This window comes from Nicotiana tomentosiformis, chromosome 5, assembly GCF_000390325.3.
Source record: "Nicotiana tomentosiformis chromosome 5, ASM39032v3, whole genome shotgun sequence".
Classification (NCBI taxonomy): domain Eukaryota; kingdom Viridiplantae; phylum Streptophyta; class Magnoliopsida; order Solanales; family Solanaceae; genus Nicotiana; species Nicotiana tomentosiformis.
The window spans coordinates 24,063,506-24,079,767 of NC_090816.1; the positions used below are offsets into that span (position 1 = coordinate 24,063,506).

General features: G+C 36.2%; 1 protein-coding gene and 1 long non-coding RNA gene across 2 annotated transcripts; one reads left to right on the forward strand and one right to left on the reverse strand.

The window, feature by feature from the left end:
• The first annotated feature begins 328 nt into the window (after positions 1–328).
• LOC117280035 (uncharacterized) lies at positions 329–1,193 on the forward strand. Its single transcript, XR_004510496.2, has 2 exons — positions 329–498; positions 618–1,193. It is a non-coding gene; the product is annotated as an uncharacterized lncRNA (long non-coding RNA).
• Positions 1,194–14,316: 13,123 nt separating this feature from the next.
• On the reverse strand, positions 14,317–15,417 carry LOC104111763 (uncharacterized). Its single transcript, XM_009621533.4, has one exon. The coding sequence runs from the start codon at positions 15,206–15,208 to the stop codon at positions 14,468–14,470; it is 741 nt and encodes a 246-aa protein (XP_009619828.1). The 5' UTR covers positions 15,209–15,417; the 3' UTR covers positions 14,317–14,467.
• Between the last annotated feature and the right edge of the window lie 845 nt (positions 15,418–16,262).

A 16,262-nucleotide genomic window follows, 5' to 3' on the forward strand; every position in this document is an offset into this window, starting at 1 on the left:
ATATCCCTAACAGTTTGAATAGTACATAAGATGTATCATTTGTAACTACTTGAAGTTTTTCCGGGAGGATTTGAAGTGTTAAAAACCTAGTTGCTACATTCTCCCTCACACTTGTGCTTTTCCTTCTCGATATCCTTGGAACGTACGGCTAAAGGTGGAGAGGAAGCTAATCTCTTAGTGGAACTTCTCTTCCACATTTTGGATAACTTGTGCCATCGAGAGGGTATCCGCGGATTTGACAAGCTTAGCTTTAGGAGAATCGGAGCCGTTCTGGTTTCTGATGCATGCTTTAGTAAGTCCTCTAGGAGAAGAATCATCTTGTTTCTCATTTTCCATCTCAAACAGTCTGAGGTCTACAACAAATATTTTCGAGAAGATAATCCATCAGAAGAAAAAACAAGCCATACACTATTTGTTCGGGATACAGCTAATGTCACCTTGAGCAGAAGCTGAGGAAGAGAGATTCTTCTGTCCACAAACCACGGCTTTATTTTTGAGGTATGTATTGCATCCATAATGATTCTCTTAGCAGTTTTACTGTAAAATAATATTAACCAATAATTCTAAACTATCTACATCATATCAAATTAATCTCCTCTTATGATTTCCTTAACAAGCTGATGGACAGGAAATTAACCAGGCAATTCAGAAAGAAGTTACATGAGTTAAACCTAAAAGGAAGAAATGATTCTACTGCCACTGCTAAAGACTTCTTAGAACTTCCCAATGATACTGCCTCTGCTTACAACAGGTTTTGTTTAAGTTGATATGAATGACTCTTTCAACCACAAAAGTGATTTGCATCCTTCAGATATTGATGAGGTTGAAGACAATTTTGATAACTTGTTTGAATCTGAAGATTTTGATTTAGAGGATAGTTCAGATGAATTTGATGATGAAGATTTTTGTGATAGAGATGAGAGCACTAAATTATGGGCTATCAACGATGAGACGCTGTTCTGGACAATTGAGACGGTTCAGGATTTGGTAGACATGTCTCCAGTTAAGTGCTTCTGATTTTGGTAATCTGCGTTGTACTCTGCTTATGTGGTGAATGTCTGTCTTACATTGTTTATGTAGTTGGCTATTTGTTTTTTTTACAGAAATTGAACAAGTAAAACCTTCTTGTATATGAATGTAGTAAATCAACAAACTTGTCCATTCTATACGTTTAATGAGATAAATTTTGAGCATATACATAGCCAAAAATGTCAAAGTGAATAAAGGATTAATTACAAAGAGGTCAATCAATATAATGACCAATAAAAACAAATCTCTAGGAACTTAAGGACAGGCTATAAGATTCTCCAGGACCTCAGATCTACAAATTGGACAAGTTTTCTTCTTTCCCCTTAACAGCCATTGCTTTATGCAACTTCTGTGATATTCATGTCCACATTCAAGTGTACCAATTATCTCATCATTTACATATTCTCCTTGACAAATAACACATATTTCTCCTTCTGAATTAACTTCAACCTTAGAATTCGAAGTCGAAATCGAACCACAGTAGGTTCGTGTTCTCATGCATTTTGCTATAATCTCCTCATCTTCTTGCTGTCCACTGAAAGGACTAATGATATCATGGTCTTGCATTCTGTTTAAAATACTATGATTTAGAGCAGTTATATAAGCACGAAAGAATTCACTTTCATCATTGGATTCATTTTGAGTAGCGACATAAACACCATCAATGAATTCAGTTGTTGGCACAAAATAGCTACCCCACAAGTATGGATCCTCAATGTGATTAAACGAACTCTGAGCAGAGTTGTGATACAAGTTATGTGGAGCAAAAACGTTTCTTGATTGCGAGGAATTCCTATAATTTGCCAGATCAGTAGCGACATAGACATCATCAATGTATTCACTTGTTGGCTGATAATTATATGGATCCTCACTGTGATTAAACGTTGTCTGTCCATTATTATATGTATGAGCAGAGCTGTGAAACAAGATATGTGGAGCAAATTGATCCCCAGTGTTTCTTGGAAATACGAAACCATCTGGAATTTGCCACTGATTTCTTGAAACATTATGATTTGCCAGAGCTTGAGAAAGATGACGAGTTTGCCAATTTGTAGTCATGATAACACGAACTAATGGAACAAACACTTATGAATATATATATATATATATATATATATATATATATATATATATATATATTGAGTTATTGTTGAGGTTTTTGTTATTTAAGATGAAAAAGTCTTAAAATGAGGGTGAATGAGAAATGGAGGGAAAATGAAATTTTTGAGTAAAATTTTAAGTTTTCCCTTCTTGACAATGAGACATTGTCCCATATTGGAAGAGGAAAAGATTTTTGGTGGGTATATATATAATTGCTCTTCTTGTAGCTCTTAAAGAGTTAAGAAGAAAGCAAGCCTCGCGCCGTCGTCGTCGTCGCTCGCTCTGCTCGGCTTCGGATTACGTAAGATTATCCGCATTTGTAACGGATATGTTCCAATCCGTGTATCGACCACCAGCTGCAATAGCAGCCGCCTAATACTCTTCCCACCATGGCCAAGAGCTTGCTCCACAAATAAGCTAGTGCATGCTCCACCATGGAGGGTGGAGGGTCGTTCATCTTCAAAGCTGACTACTATAAATATGTGCAGCAACTGTTGAAGAAACACACCCAAAAAACTGAAAATGTTCAACTTTGGCTACACATTGCACTCCTTCCTCTCAGCATTTCCATACGATTTTCTAAGTTTCTACTCCTTTGTTCTGCATTGTTTTAACTTCAAACAAAGCAACTGTAAGTGTGATTTGCTACCGAACTTTGTCTTCGCTGAAACACTGGGGTTTGAAGTACCGCTATACCAGTGTGTGATTCGTTCTATCCTGGGAGGAAATAATTTATAACCTTGGGTACTAGGAGGGGATTAAATTCCTTAAGAAAACACTGTGAATTCAGTGGGTTCGAACTAATTACTGTTTCATTACGATAACTTATATTTTCCAGAATTATTATTTACAAATACAGCAATATTGGCGGGACTAACAATCTTAAGGAATTTAATATTTATTTCTGTATTTGTGTTATTCTTATTATTCTGCAAACTAAAACTTTTGTGGTTTTGTGTACTCCCGTTTTGGAGAGTAAAGCCTTCGTGGCGTTTTGTTGGAGATTAAAATCTACGTGATTTTTACTCCAATTTAAAAACGTTTATTAAACATTTGTTTGTGTCATTCTTTTACAGAAAAAATGACGACTGAAAGCGAAAACCAAGCTATTCCGACGGTGACTGCCAACGCATCGACAAGCCGAACACCGGCGTTGGCACCGGCAGAAAAACCCGAAAAATTTTCCGGGATTGATTTCAAGCGCTGGCAGCAGAAGATGTTCTTCTACTTAACTACGTTATGTCTACAGAAATTCATCAAGGAAGATATTCCTGATCTGCCAGATAAAACTCCAGAGAATGAACGCTTTGTCGTGATTGAAGTGTGGAAGCATTCTGATTTTTTATGCAAGAATTATATTCTTAGCGGACTGGATGATAATCTGTATAATGTATACATTGGCGTGGAGACGTCAAAAGAATTGTGAAATGCGCTTGAAAAGAAATATAAAACTGAAGATGCCGGGATGAAGAAATCCGTTGTCGCAAAGTTTTTGGACTACAAAATGGTAGGTAGCAAGTCTGTTATTACCCAAGTCTAGGAATTGCAAGTGATTATTCATGATCTACTTGCTGAAGGTCTTGTCATCAATGAAGCATTCCAAGTAGCAGCAATGATTGAGAAGTTGCCTCCGTTGTGGAAGGACTTCAAAAATTATTTGAAATACAAACGAAAGGAAATGTCCCTTGAAGATCTCATTATTCGGTTGAGAATCGAAGAGGACAATAAAGCTGCTGAAAGGAGAGGTCGTGGAAATTCAACAATAATGGGAGCAAATATTGTTGAAGCTAACAAAAAGAGGAAGAAGGCTTCTGTTCCGAAATACAACTCAAGCAAGAAGTGATTCAGTGGAAACTGCTACAAATGTGGGAAAATCGGACACAAATCTACGGAGTGTCGTGCTCCGAAGAAAGATAAGAAAAGGGGTCAAGCAAACATGGTAGTAAAGCATGATGATGTTGATAACTTGTGTGCCATGCTTTCTGAATGTAACTTGGTGGGAAATCCTAAACAGTGGTGGTTTGATTCTGGAGCCACTCGCCATGTTTGTACAGTTAGAGAAGCTTTTGCTACTTATGCTCCTGCTGGACCCGAAGAGACAGTTTATATGGGAAATGCTTCAACAGCAAAAGTTGAAGGATATGGAAAGATATTTCTGAAAATGACTTCTGGCAAGGTCATGACTTTGAACAATGTCCTTCATGTTCCCGAAATGAGAAAGAATTTAGTCTCTACTGACTTCTTGTTAAGCACGGTTTTAAGTGCATTTGTGTGTCCGACAAGGTTGTCATAAGTAAGAATGAAATATTTGTAGGAAAAGGTTACCTCATGCGAGGGCCTTTTCAATCTGAATATAATGGTTGTGAAAAACAATAATAATATTTCAGCTTCTTCTTACTTACTTGAGTCAAATGATTTATGGCATGTACGTTTGGGTCATGTCAATTATAAAACCTTGCGAAAAATGATTAACTTGGAAGTACTGCCTAAGTTTGAATGCGAAAATTCAAAATGTCAAACATGTGTGGAATCTAAGTATGTTAAACATCCTTATAAGTCAGTTGAAAGGAATTCAAATCCTTTAGACTTAATTCACACAGATATTTGTGACATGAAGTCAATACCATCTCGCGGTGGAAAGAAGTATTTCATAACTTTTATTGACGATGGTACTCGATATTGCTATGTTTACTTACTGAATAGTAAAGATGAAGCAATAGACGCATTCAGGCAATACAAAAATGAAGTTGAAACGCAACTTAACAAGAAAGTAAAAATGATAAGAAGTGATAGGGGTGGTGAATATGAATCTCCTTTTGAAGAAATATGTTTAGAATATGGAATTATTCATCAAACAACAGCCCCTTACACGCCCCAATCTAATGGGATTGCGGAAAGAAAGAATCGCACATTAAAAGAGATGATAAATGCGTTGTTGATAAGTTCTGGTTTGCCACAGAACTTGTGGGGGGAAGCCATTCTTACGGCTAATCGAATATTAAATTGAGTGCCCCATAGCAAAACACAATCCATTCCATATGAAAAATGGAAAGGAAGGAAGCCCAACTTGAATTATTTTAAAGTGTGGGGGTGTTTGGCAAAAGTGCAAGTTCCTAAACCCAAAAGGGTAAAGATAGGACCGAAAACCGTTGATTGTGTTTTCATAGGATATGCGACAAATAGTAAAGCATATCGATTTCTGGTTCATAAATCAGAAAATCCCGACATTCATAATAATACGGTTATAGAATCAGATAATGCTGAGTTCTTTGAAAATATATATCCGTATAAAAAAGAATGTGAGTCGTTTGGTGAAGGATCTAAACGACCTCGGAAAGAAACAAAAGAAAGTACATGTAATCAGGAGGATCCAAGACATAGTAAACGTTAAAGAACGTCTACTTTATTTGGACCAGATTTTGTGAGGAGAATGAGCCTCAAACATTTAAAGAAGCTATGACTTCTTCGGAATCATTGTTTTGGAAAGAGGCAGTCAATAGTGAAATAGAATCCATATTGAACAACCATACATTGGAATTGGTTGATCTTCCTCCTGGAAATAAACCTTTGGGTTCTAAATGGATTTTTAAGAGAAAAATCAAAAATGATGGCACTATTGATAAATTCAAAGCAAGACTCGTAGTCAAAGGGTATAGACAACGAGAAGGTCTAGACTACTTTGATACATACTCTCCAGTTACAAGAATTACGTTCATACGGATGTTAGTAGCATTAGCTGCAGTGTATGGTCTTGAAATTCATCAAATGGATGTTAAGACGGCCTTCTTAAATGGAGAGTTGGAGGAAGAAATTTACATGGAACAACCTGAAGGGTTTGTGGTTCCAGGTAAAGAAAAGAAGGTATGTAGACTTGTTAAGTCTCTTTACGGACTAAAACAAGCACCCAAACAATGGCATGCGAAATTTGACCAAACAATATTGTCAAATGGTTTTAAGATAAATGAATGTGATAAATGTGTGTACATTAAAAATGTTCCAAATCACATAGTCATTGTTTGCCTATATGTGGATGATATGCTGATAATGAGTAATGATATTGCCAACATAAATGCTACTAAGCGTATGCTCAATAGCAAGTTTGATATGAAAGACTTGGGAGTTGCTGATTTAATTCTGGGAATTAAGATCCATAAGACTTCTCAAGGTCTGGCATTGTCACAATCTCATTATATTAAGACAGTACTTGAAAAATTCAAGCACTTGAGCTTTAAAGTTGCAAAGACTCCAATTGACGTGAATCTTGCATTAGCAAAGAATAAAGGCCAAAGCATATCACAATTGGATTATGCTCATGTGTTGGGATGCTTAATGTATATCATGAATTGTACACGACCAGATATAGCTTGTGCTATAAGTAAACTGAGTCGATATACGAGCAATCCAGGCCAATCTCATTGGATGGCAATGAAACGAGTTTTGGGATATTTAGAACATACCCAGAACTTTGACTTGCACTACAGTAAATTCCCTACGGTGATTGAGAGATACTGTGATGCAAATTGGATCACCGGTTCAACTGATTCTAAGTCCACGAGTGGATATGTATTCACTATTGGTGGAGGAGCGGTATCTTGGAAGTCGTCCAAATAAACATGTATTGTCCGCTCTACAATGGAGGCTGAATTTATAGCCTTAGATAAAGCCGGTGAAGAAGTTGAATGGCTCCGGAATTTCTTGGAAGACATTCCATTTTGGCCCAAACCGTTGGCACCAATATGCATGCATTGTGATAGTCAAGCGGTAATTGGAAGGGCTGGGAGTGTTATGTATAACGGTAAATCTCGTCATATACGACGAAAACATAAAACCGTTAGGCAATTACTCTCTAGAGGAATTATCACGATTGACTATGTAAAGTCAAGTGATAATGTGTCGGATCCATTTACAAAAGGCCTAACTAGAGAGGTAGTTGAAAAATTATCAAGGGGAATGGGGCTATGGCCGAGAACAAGTCATTGTGGCGGTAACTCTACCTAGAAGACTGGAGATCCCAAGATCTAGGTTCAAGGAGATCAAACAAAGTCATTAATGACGGTTCAACATTGTCAAATAAAATTTTAGTCCGTTCTCGTGATGAGACAATGTTCAGTACCAAGGATAAAGCATTAAGGCTTTTTAATGATTTCTAAATTTGATACGGGGTATATCAAATAGTGTATCTACAGGATGACACGTTTAGGAATCACCTATGTAAGTGTGAAGTGTTAGCCGCTTCAAGGAGAACTTTGTAAGGCCAGTTCTCTACGCACTTATGAAACCAGGCGGTGTTCATGGCTGAAACGAACACAACAATGAGAACCAAAGACGGTTAAGGGTTGATTGTGTGACTTATGGTTGTCTAGGTATACACCAAAGATCGACGGTTCAAAGATATCAAATCTACCGATTGACCGAGTATATCCGACATAAGTTTACTACGGAAAGTTCAAAGGGAAACCTACTTATCCAGATGCAATTAATCCTTGCTTGTAAATCACACAGTTTTTCATGCATACTTCCGTGATATAGCCATTCCCCATTCATGTGGGGGATTGTTGAGGTTTTATTTTTAAGATGTAATATTCTTAAAATGAGGGTGAATGGGAAATGGAGGGAAAATGAAATTTTGAGTAAAATTTTAAGTTTCCCCCTCTTAACAATGAGACATTGTCCCATATTGGAAGAGAAAAAGATTTTTGGTGGGTATATATATAATTGCTCTTCTTGTAGCTCTTAAAGAGTTAAGAAGAAAGCAAGCCTCGCGCCGTCGTCGTCATCGCTCGCTCTCCTCGGCTCGGCTTCGGATTTGGATTTGGATTTGGATTTGGTCAAATGATCGATTGATTGATTTTTTGGACCAAATTTATTTGTTAATAGTAAATATTAACGTAAGATTATCCGCATTTGTAACGGATATATTTCAATCCGTGTATTGACCACCAGCTGCAATAGCAGCCGTCTAATGCTCTTCCCACCATGGCCAAGTGCTTGCTCCACAAACAATCTAGTGCATGCTCCACCATGGAGGGCGGAGGGTCGTTCATCTTCAAAGCTGACTGCTATAAATATGTGCAGCAGCTGTTGAAGAAACACACCCAAAAAACTGAAAACGCTCAACTTTGGCTACACATTGCACTCCTTTCTCTCAGCATTTCTATACGATTTTCTAAGTTTCTACTCCTTTGTTCTGCATTGTTTTAACTTCAAACAAAGCAACTGTAAGTATGATTTGCTACCGAACTTTGTGTTCGCTGAAACACTGGGGTTTGAAGTACCGCTATACCAGTGTATGATTCGTTCTATCTTGGGAGGAAATAATCCATAACCTTGGGTACTAGGAGGGGATTAAATTCCTTAAGGAAATACTGTATATTCAGTGGACTCGAACTAATTACTGTTTCATTACGATAACTTATATTTTCCATAATTATTATTTACAAATACAGCAATATTGGCGGGACTAACAGTTAGCAGGATAAAATTTTTCTCTCACTCAATTAAATAATATATATACCTTCTAATCAATTCTATTTTTCTTTCTTTCTTTTTTTATATTTTTCACTATTTTACTTTCTAATTTCAACTCAAATTGTTTAAATTAGCTATTCCTCTTTGTTACATTTGATTGATCTACACATTAGAAAGTTCTTTTGTGTCTCATATTTTTTAACTAAAAAATCTCCAAGACAAGTGTTGTAAGGTTTTAAATACGATGGATAATAGGCTCACCCTTTTACCATTACTTAATGCTATATTTTTGTATTGGGAAGAGTTCAATACCATATGACGTGCACCTAACCCACACATTATACGTTGCGTTCTCACTATTAGATCAAAGCCATGTAGACTTTTTTTTGTCTCAATTTTATATGAATTTTGTGAAAGAAATTTTACGGTCTTTTAATATATTTTAGTTTTAAGCTATCAGTTCCGTTGAGCCATCTTGATTAATGTTGGCTTAATGGTCTCTGGGCCACTTAAACTTGCACCGAATTTTTACTTGCAATCATTAAGAATATTGACATAAGGAGAAGGATTTTTGAATGCCCTTAAGTTAATTACCTCCATATAATCCATTGTGATTTCATCCCACCTTTTTCATGAGCTAATCTCAGTCGAGTCACTGGCTCTGCTAAAAAGCAAAAAGAAAACAGCTTATTCCACGTTATAAAATTATTTAAGGCAATATTTTTTTAGATCGAAGAAGCGTTTCCTAAGTTGCTCGGACTCGGGTGCGGATGTCCGATATGGGTGCGGATCTAGAGGTCAGATCCTTCATGATCTAAATTTAAAGATTCAGGGGTACGGATTCAGGTACGGATACGGGTGCAGGGATTCGGCTAAAAATAATTCAATTATTTAAAAATAGAGTTATAAAAATATGTCTAAATTATGAGACATTATGTGAAAAACTTACAAGGTATTCTGAGAAGGAGAAAATATTGAACAAGAGTAGAATTTTAGAAGGAGATAAAAGGAAAAAGACTGACATAGAAATTTATATATACAAGGTATTCCATTTTCTTGCATATCACCCTAACTTTTGATTTGTTTTCAAAAATCATTGTATCTGTCCTAAATTTCTTCGTTGATTTTGGTCAAAGAACCTAAAATCGGTTGACCAGATCCGACACGGATCGTCGGATCCCACACCCACGTCGTGTCGACACGGGTGCGACACTGAAAGTGAAGAGTCCGAGCAACTTAAAGTGTTTCAAGCCAATCATGAGTATTAGTGATCTGACTGCGGAGATTGGAACAACAGAGGTATTTTTTGCTGTTAAAAACTACCATGTTTTTGCAAAACGGGAAATATTATACACTTTTGGCCATGGAAAGAGATATGGAAAATTAAAGCTCCAACCAAGTAAACTTTGGTTATTAATGCAAGTCAACTTGATGAAGAGTGGATTTAACCTTTGTAATAGATGCTTTCTATTTTGGACAACTGGTGCCTGTGGAAAGTGGGGAAAGAAAGGAAAAACATACGTCAGACAATCAGAGACGGATACATAAATTAAATTTTATACGTTCAGATTCGCAATTCTATCACATCTCATCTAATTTAATGGGTTCAAATTTATATTTATGCATATTTAAGGACAAAATACAGACTATGTGATGATCCTAAATTCAAAGTCTAGATACACAGAGAATATTTTCAGGTTTTAGGAGGTAAATGGGGCATATATCATTATGCAAAAATATTTCAACGTTTTAGGAGTAGTTTGTTCAGTAATCTACCATGACAAGTATAGTAGCTAAGCCTTAGTCCAAACAAGTTTCGTGTCGACCATATGAATCCTTCAATCCATTTAAGCTCAATTTAGGCCGATGGCGGATTCAATGGAACCCAATATTATTGAAAAGAAACATAAATATATAGGTGAAAAATTATAAATATTATATTTTGGAACCCTATGATCACGCCCAACTATGTCTTATAAAAAGGACTAAGCGATCGTTGCAAATATAATCCGGTTACAAGTCCGGAGTCGAATCCCACAGAGAACTAAGGCTTAGCTACAGTTGTTCAATATTGCTAAAAAACACAAGTCCAAACAATTTTTTAATTATAAAGATTATAATGTTTATTTCTAACTAATTAACTAACAACTATTATAAAGCAGTAAAATTATCACTAACAAGGATGAAATTTGAGACAAAACTAAGCAGGTCTAGAGTTATGATTTTTTCAATTGTCAGAATCCTTCCCGCTACGTTTTCTATAATTTCGCCTAAGTATTCACTACCGATCGTGAGTACTTCGGGTGTTGTAATTCTCTTCCGAGCAACTACTATAATTTACTAGACATATTCTTTCGAACTACGCTAGCTTGGCACTAATTCACCGCTCACTAAGATCGCACCAAGGTTTCGTTATTCTCAATCCCACTTTTAAACCTTCCGTATTGATTCCTCACATATGTTAGGAGTGATGTTGTTCAACAACTACCTAAATATGTATCCTTTTCCCAGCAATACATACTAAATAGGCACAGTCAATTGATGGTCATTCAATCAACAGCAATAAACACGTAGTTAAACAAGTAGAGAAATCCAACGGCTCAATTATATAAAACGCAACAGAAAAATCATCCTTCAAAAGGTTCCATCAAACCCTAGATGAGAAAGTTTAGCTACTCATAACCATATTAACAATCATGATAATAATTGAAAGCATTAAATACAGATAAAGAAGAACAGAAGAGAAAACTCTTGTGATTCGTTGATTCCCAGTGTTCTCGTAGCCTTCTTGCCTCTCCAATAATGTCTCCCCTCTAAGAAATAGGTTTAGAACCTCTTTTATACATGTTGGGGGCGTGTAGGGTCGAAACTATTAAGTCCTAGCCAAAATAGGACGAAATCCGCCTTAGCCGTCTCGCTTGGCGCCCGCGCCAATCAGGACGCCGAAGTTTTTCACTATTCTGCCTTTGGTGTTTTGGTTGGTGTCTGGCACCAACCCAGGCACCAAACTCATATTCCCTCCAAATTCTTCCGTTTTTACTTCACTTTGCTTGCAAGCTTGCCAAATTACTTCAAATTGACTCCTACACATATAAACATCATTATTAAACTCGAGTCACAAATATTTATACCAAAATTAACAAGCTTGAGGTATAATGCAAGACAAATTACATGTAAAAATATGAATTTTTAGCCTAACATCACCCTATAATTTCAAATGTACAATAAGCTCGATTTAAAGGTTGAACCATCCCAAGTCCGCATAGATTTAATTTGCCTCTACTTGAGGCCAATATTATACAAAATAAAAATGAAAATGAAAAGTACTAGAAAACATAGAACTTAAAGCAAACATAATAACTACTCTTCATCAGATATTGGATTATATAACAGGGAGAAAAAGACTCTTACCCTCAAACTACTACAAGTGCCCTTGACTCGGCAGCTCAGGGTCGTTTGTCTGGAAGACTCGAAGGTATGGACAGTGAATATGAGATACCTCGGATGACGGGAAACCGGACACTAGTTACAAAGCTATCGAGAGGACTATTACAATCAGGTGCGAATTGATTACCCCTATTTGTAAACTATCATATTTCTATTTAGGGAGTTGAGGCGAAAAATGGCTTGATGAACCACTACTCACCGGCCACATTCACTTGCTTATAGTAGATAATAAGAAAATCACCCAACACCAACTTAGTTAGGCTTTTAGAAATTAAGTAAAATCTCTATATTTTCATATCATGAATCTCGAATAACTTGAGATTCTCGTGACGAATGCTCATACTCCTCGACAAGCCTAACAAGCACGGAGGCTTAGAATCTCCATTTGTTGGATTAAGCCGTACCTTGAGATTCTTGTAGAACATTTGTTGGATTAAGCAAAACGGATATAGTATTAATTTTTAAAAATTTGTGTTGAATCTGACCATCTAAAATTGTTGGATTGAGTTTGACAAAGTGAGTATATCAAATTTGGAGTAATTTGATTGATTCGGATCTAGAGTATAGCAACCAGCACTCAAAAGGATATCAAATGAGCTTGCCACATAATATAACAGAGTAAAAGAGCAATGACGATATTGAATGTCAAAACATCCATCACATTATAACTTGAAACAACTGCAGCTAAAAAATTGCAGAATCTGCATGGACCAAACAAAATGAAGGACGTAATTAGAGTTTCCTCCAGACTACCAACGAAGCTTAACAAAATTCCAAAGATTTTAACTCATCTTAGAGCTACTTGTCAAAGAAAGAGGGAAAATATATGAGCAAAAGATCAGAGCTAAACTTTTTGACAGCAAACAGACTGAAACCATGAGAACTTTTTTCACCAAATTAAGTTCAAAATTAATAATGAGCAAAGAAGTCTTAAATGTCAACAGCCAAAAAAGAGAGAACCCAAGAAACAACTCATGATAGTAGTTCGTCCAACCTAATTTTCTCAATAATATTACACACTTGTGTATCCAGAATTGCTCAACCAACTAGCTTGAAAAATAGCTAGTTCATAAAGCTGACTAACCACTACTAATGACCCTTTTTAACCCTACAAACATTGTTAGATCACATTTGACACCTTGATAGAGTAGTAAATGCAGGTATACCTGAAATGGGTATCTTATTATAAGAACATCAGAATTTCAATGTAGCCCTGAAATTGTTTATGATAACAACAACAGATTTGCAATGTAGCCCCCTTGACCTATCTAGAAAAGCAGAGAAATTCTTTTAAATATTAAATGAAAACTTACTTTGTTTTATCAATATCTTCATCTCATCACTGGTTAAAACAATTAATTTTATTCAGACATAGACTACACGCAAAATGATTAGCACTATCGACAAGAAGTTGCTCTGGACCAGTTCAATCTACAAAATACTAACCTATCCAAATATTTGGACCAGATCCAGACTAAGAACTTACTTGTAGTTGATAAACGAATATCATGCAATTGTGGGAGCAGATCTAACATATAGCTCCAATGTCCCATTTAAAAGGAATATACTATTCGCTTTCTTTCAAGAAATTATTCTTTTGATAGAACAGTCTCATACGTTTTATTTGTCTAGATAGTCGCTGCAACTTTACCATGACTATGATCTGAATGTGAGACAGTCTACCAACACTAGTTGCCCTTAAATTATCTAAGAAGCATATGCAAGATAAAGAGGAGGAGGAGCAACACAGATATCCATCACCCTACTTTCTCTATGCTGATAAGAAGGTACGCAATTAGATGGTACTTAAGAGCTCAATCAACATTCACCATAATAGATATCTTCCATCTGGTTTCGTGCTATCTTTTACTTATTTTTGCTCACACATACCTCACAAAATAATTACCATTTTGCTTTTGCGATCTTCACACCAACTAAGGAAAGTGGATACATAACATCAAGACATATCAACAACACCACTGAAATTATTCTACTTCTTCGTTTTTACACAGAAAAATGAAAAGAGGAAGATGAAACAGTTCAAAAAGACTTGCCTATCAATTTGAGAACTAAGCATATTTGCGGACCACCATGACCAATTAACCATCTTCATCTGCATATCCCAGAGAAAGAAAAAAGCTACACAAACATCTTTAGGAAGCACGAAATTTCAAACAGCATACATGGCGAAAAGTTCAGAGCCTCTTAAATTATAAACTTCAAAAAAAATACAACAAGCAAACTGGGAGATATTAATGAGACCTCGTCAAATTAACACTGCATAATTCAGTTTTTCTATTCTCTTTTCAATAACTAACAACAATTGAATCCGAACAGTTAAAGCCTCCAAAATACCTAAAATCCGTATTAAACATAAGTTGCAAAATACCAGCATTTCTAATCTATTTCCTTTCTGTAAACATCAAAATATCACTAGCAAAGAGAAAAGCATGTAAATCAAGAAACAAGCATACGCAATCAGCCCACGATGCTCGTCTCCACAAGAAGCCAGCTCAACCAAAAGCCTCGTACAAACCCGTGTGGCCCATACAACAAAAACTCCCGTTAACACCTTGATTACCAATCCACCAGGCAAAAACAGTGAAATCGCGGATAATATCACAATTGGCAACATACAATAGCCAATCAGGCTAACACATCTGTATAAATCCAGGTTCCCATTTCGACCCTCAAGCATATTGAACACTACGTAGAGAAACAACGAAGCCACTACAACCCAGCCCAATATGATCCCAAAATGAATCTTTCCAGCTAGTAATTGGAAAAGCCCAAATGACATTAAAAATATAAATGGCCCGGATAAGTCACCGTCTTCATGAAGATCTGATTTGATTTTAAATGGATTGAGAATGGACAGGGTCTTTTGGTAAATTTGCTTTGTGTTGATCCCGAGTTCCTCTAGTAACGGCGGCTCATCTTCAAAGCCAGTTGAGCCGCCGCTGCCGATGGTGGTAGAGGCGAAATGAGGAGTTGAAAATGAAGTGGACGCAGCCACCGAGGTAACGTCGAAGGACATGAAAGGGATGCTACGGTTTGAAGATTTCGGCGGCTGAAACGGCGCTGTCGGAGGACGGCGGTGTTGTGCGCCCACGTTTCCGTCGGAGGGGAAAATAACCGGCGGAACGTTAAATTGTTTCGCCATCGATACGAACCAGTTGGGATCAACTATATGAGATTGTTAATTAGAATAAATTTGGATTAAATTGATATCTAGTGGCTTGGGAAGGATAAAAGAGAAACTCAATTGAGCAATTAATTGATTGTAGGGGAAATTAGGGCTTTTGAGAGAGATTGAAATGGAATTGGGAATTGGAAGCTTCGGGTCGTCAAAAGCAGAGGAGATGCAAAGGCACACTATTCAACAGGCTTCATATACTATAGTACTATAATAATAAGTTTAAAATATATTTTAAAATAATTTTCTTAAAACTTGTAGTGATCTTAAAAAAAAATTATAGATATTTATGTTGCTATAAATTATTTCATTAAAGATAAAATAAAAAATTTAAAGTTAAATTGTTATCCCCTCCGTTTTAATTTAGATAAGTTAGTTTGACTCTGCACGGATATTAAGAAAAAAAAAACCTTTGAAACTTGTCATCTTAAAAACTTAAGGGGTAAAAGTTTTGTGGGGTCGTGATATTTGTGTAGTTATAAAAGTTTTTCATTAAGGGTAAAATGGATAAAATGAAAAGTTTAAAGTTGAATTATTTTCAATTATAGAAATGTGTCATTCTTTTTTAAACGGATTAATAAAGAAAGTGTGTCATCTAAATTGAAATAAAGGGAGTAATTCCTATCTCTGTGCAGGTGCCTTGGAAGTGTCTCATGTTTGGAAATGATGCTAGGCCTAAAGCTAAGTTTACTATATGGCTGGAACTACAACGTAGAATAACAACAATTGATCGACTAGTGGCTTGGGTTTAACAGTTGACCTGACTTGTATACTATGCAAAAACATGTGGAAACAAGGGACTATCTCTTTGCTGAATGTGAATTTGCTAAGTCTGTATGGAAAAGAATACAGCAATGTGTGACGACCCGCCATGTCACCATGCCACATAGGTACCATTTGGCATATATTAATACCATGTGGAAGCTTACATAGGAGGAAAGCTAATATTTGTGAGAAGATTCTAGAGAAGTATGGATATTTCCTTTGGAATATCTCAGATATTTATGGATTTGCTAGGAAA

Excerpts from the sequence above, each read along its gene's own strand:
- LOC104111763 (XM_009621533.4), bottom strand. The coding sequence starts at position 15,208 with ATGGCGAAACAATTTAACGTTCCGCCGGTTATTTTCCCCTCCGACGGA.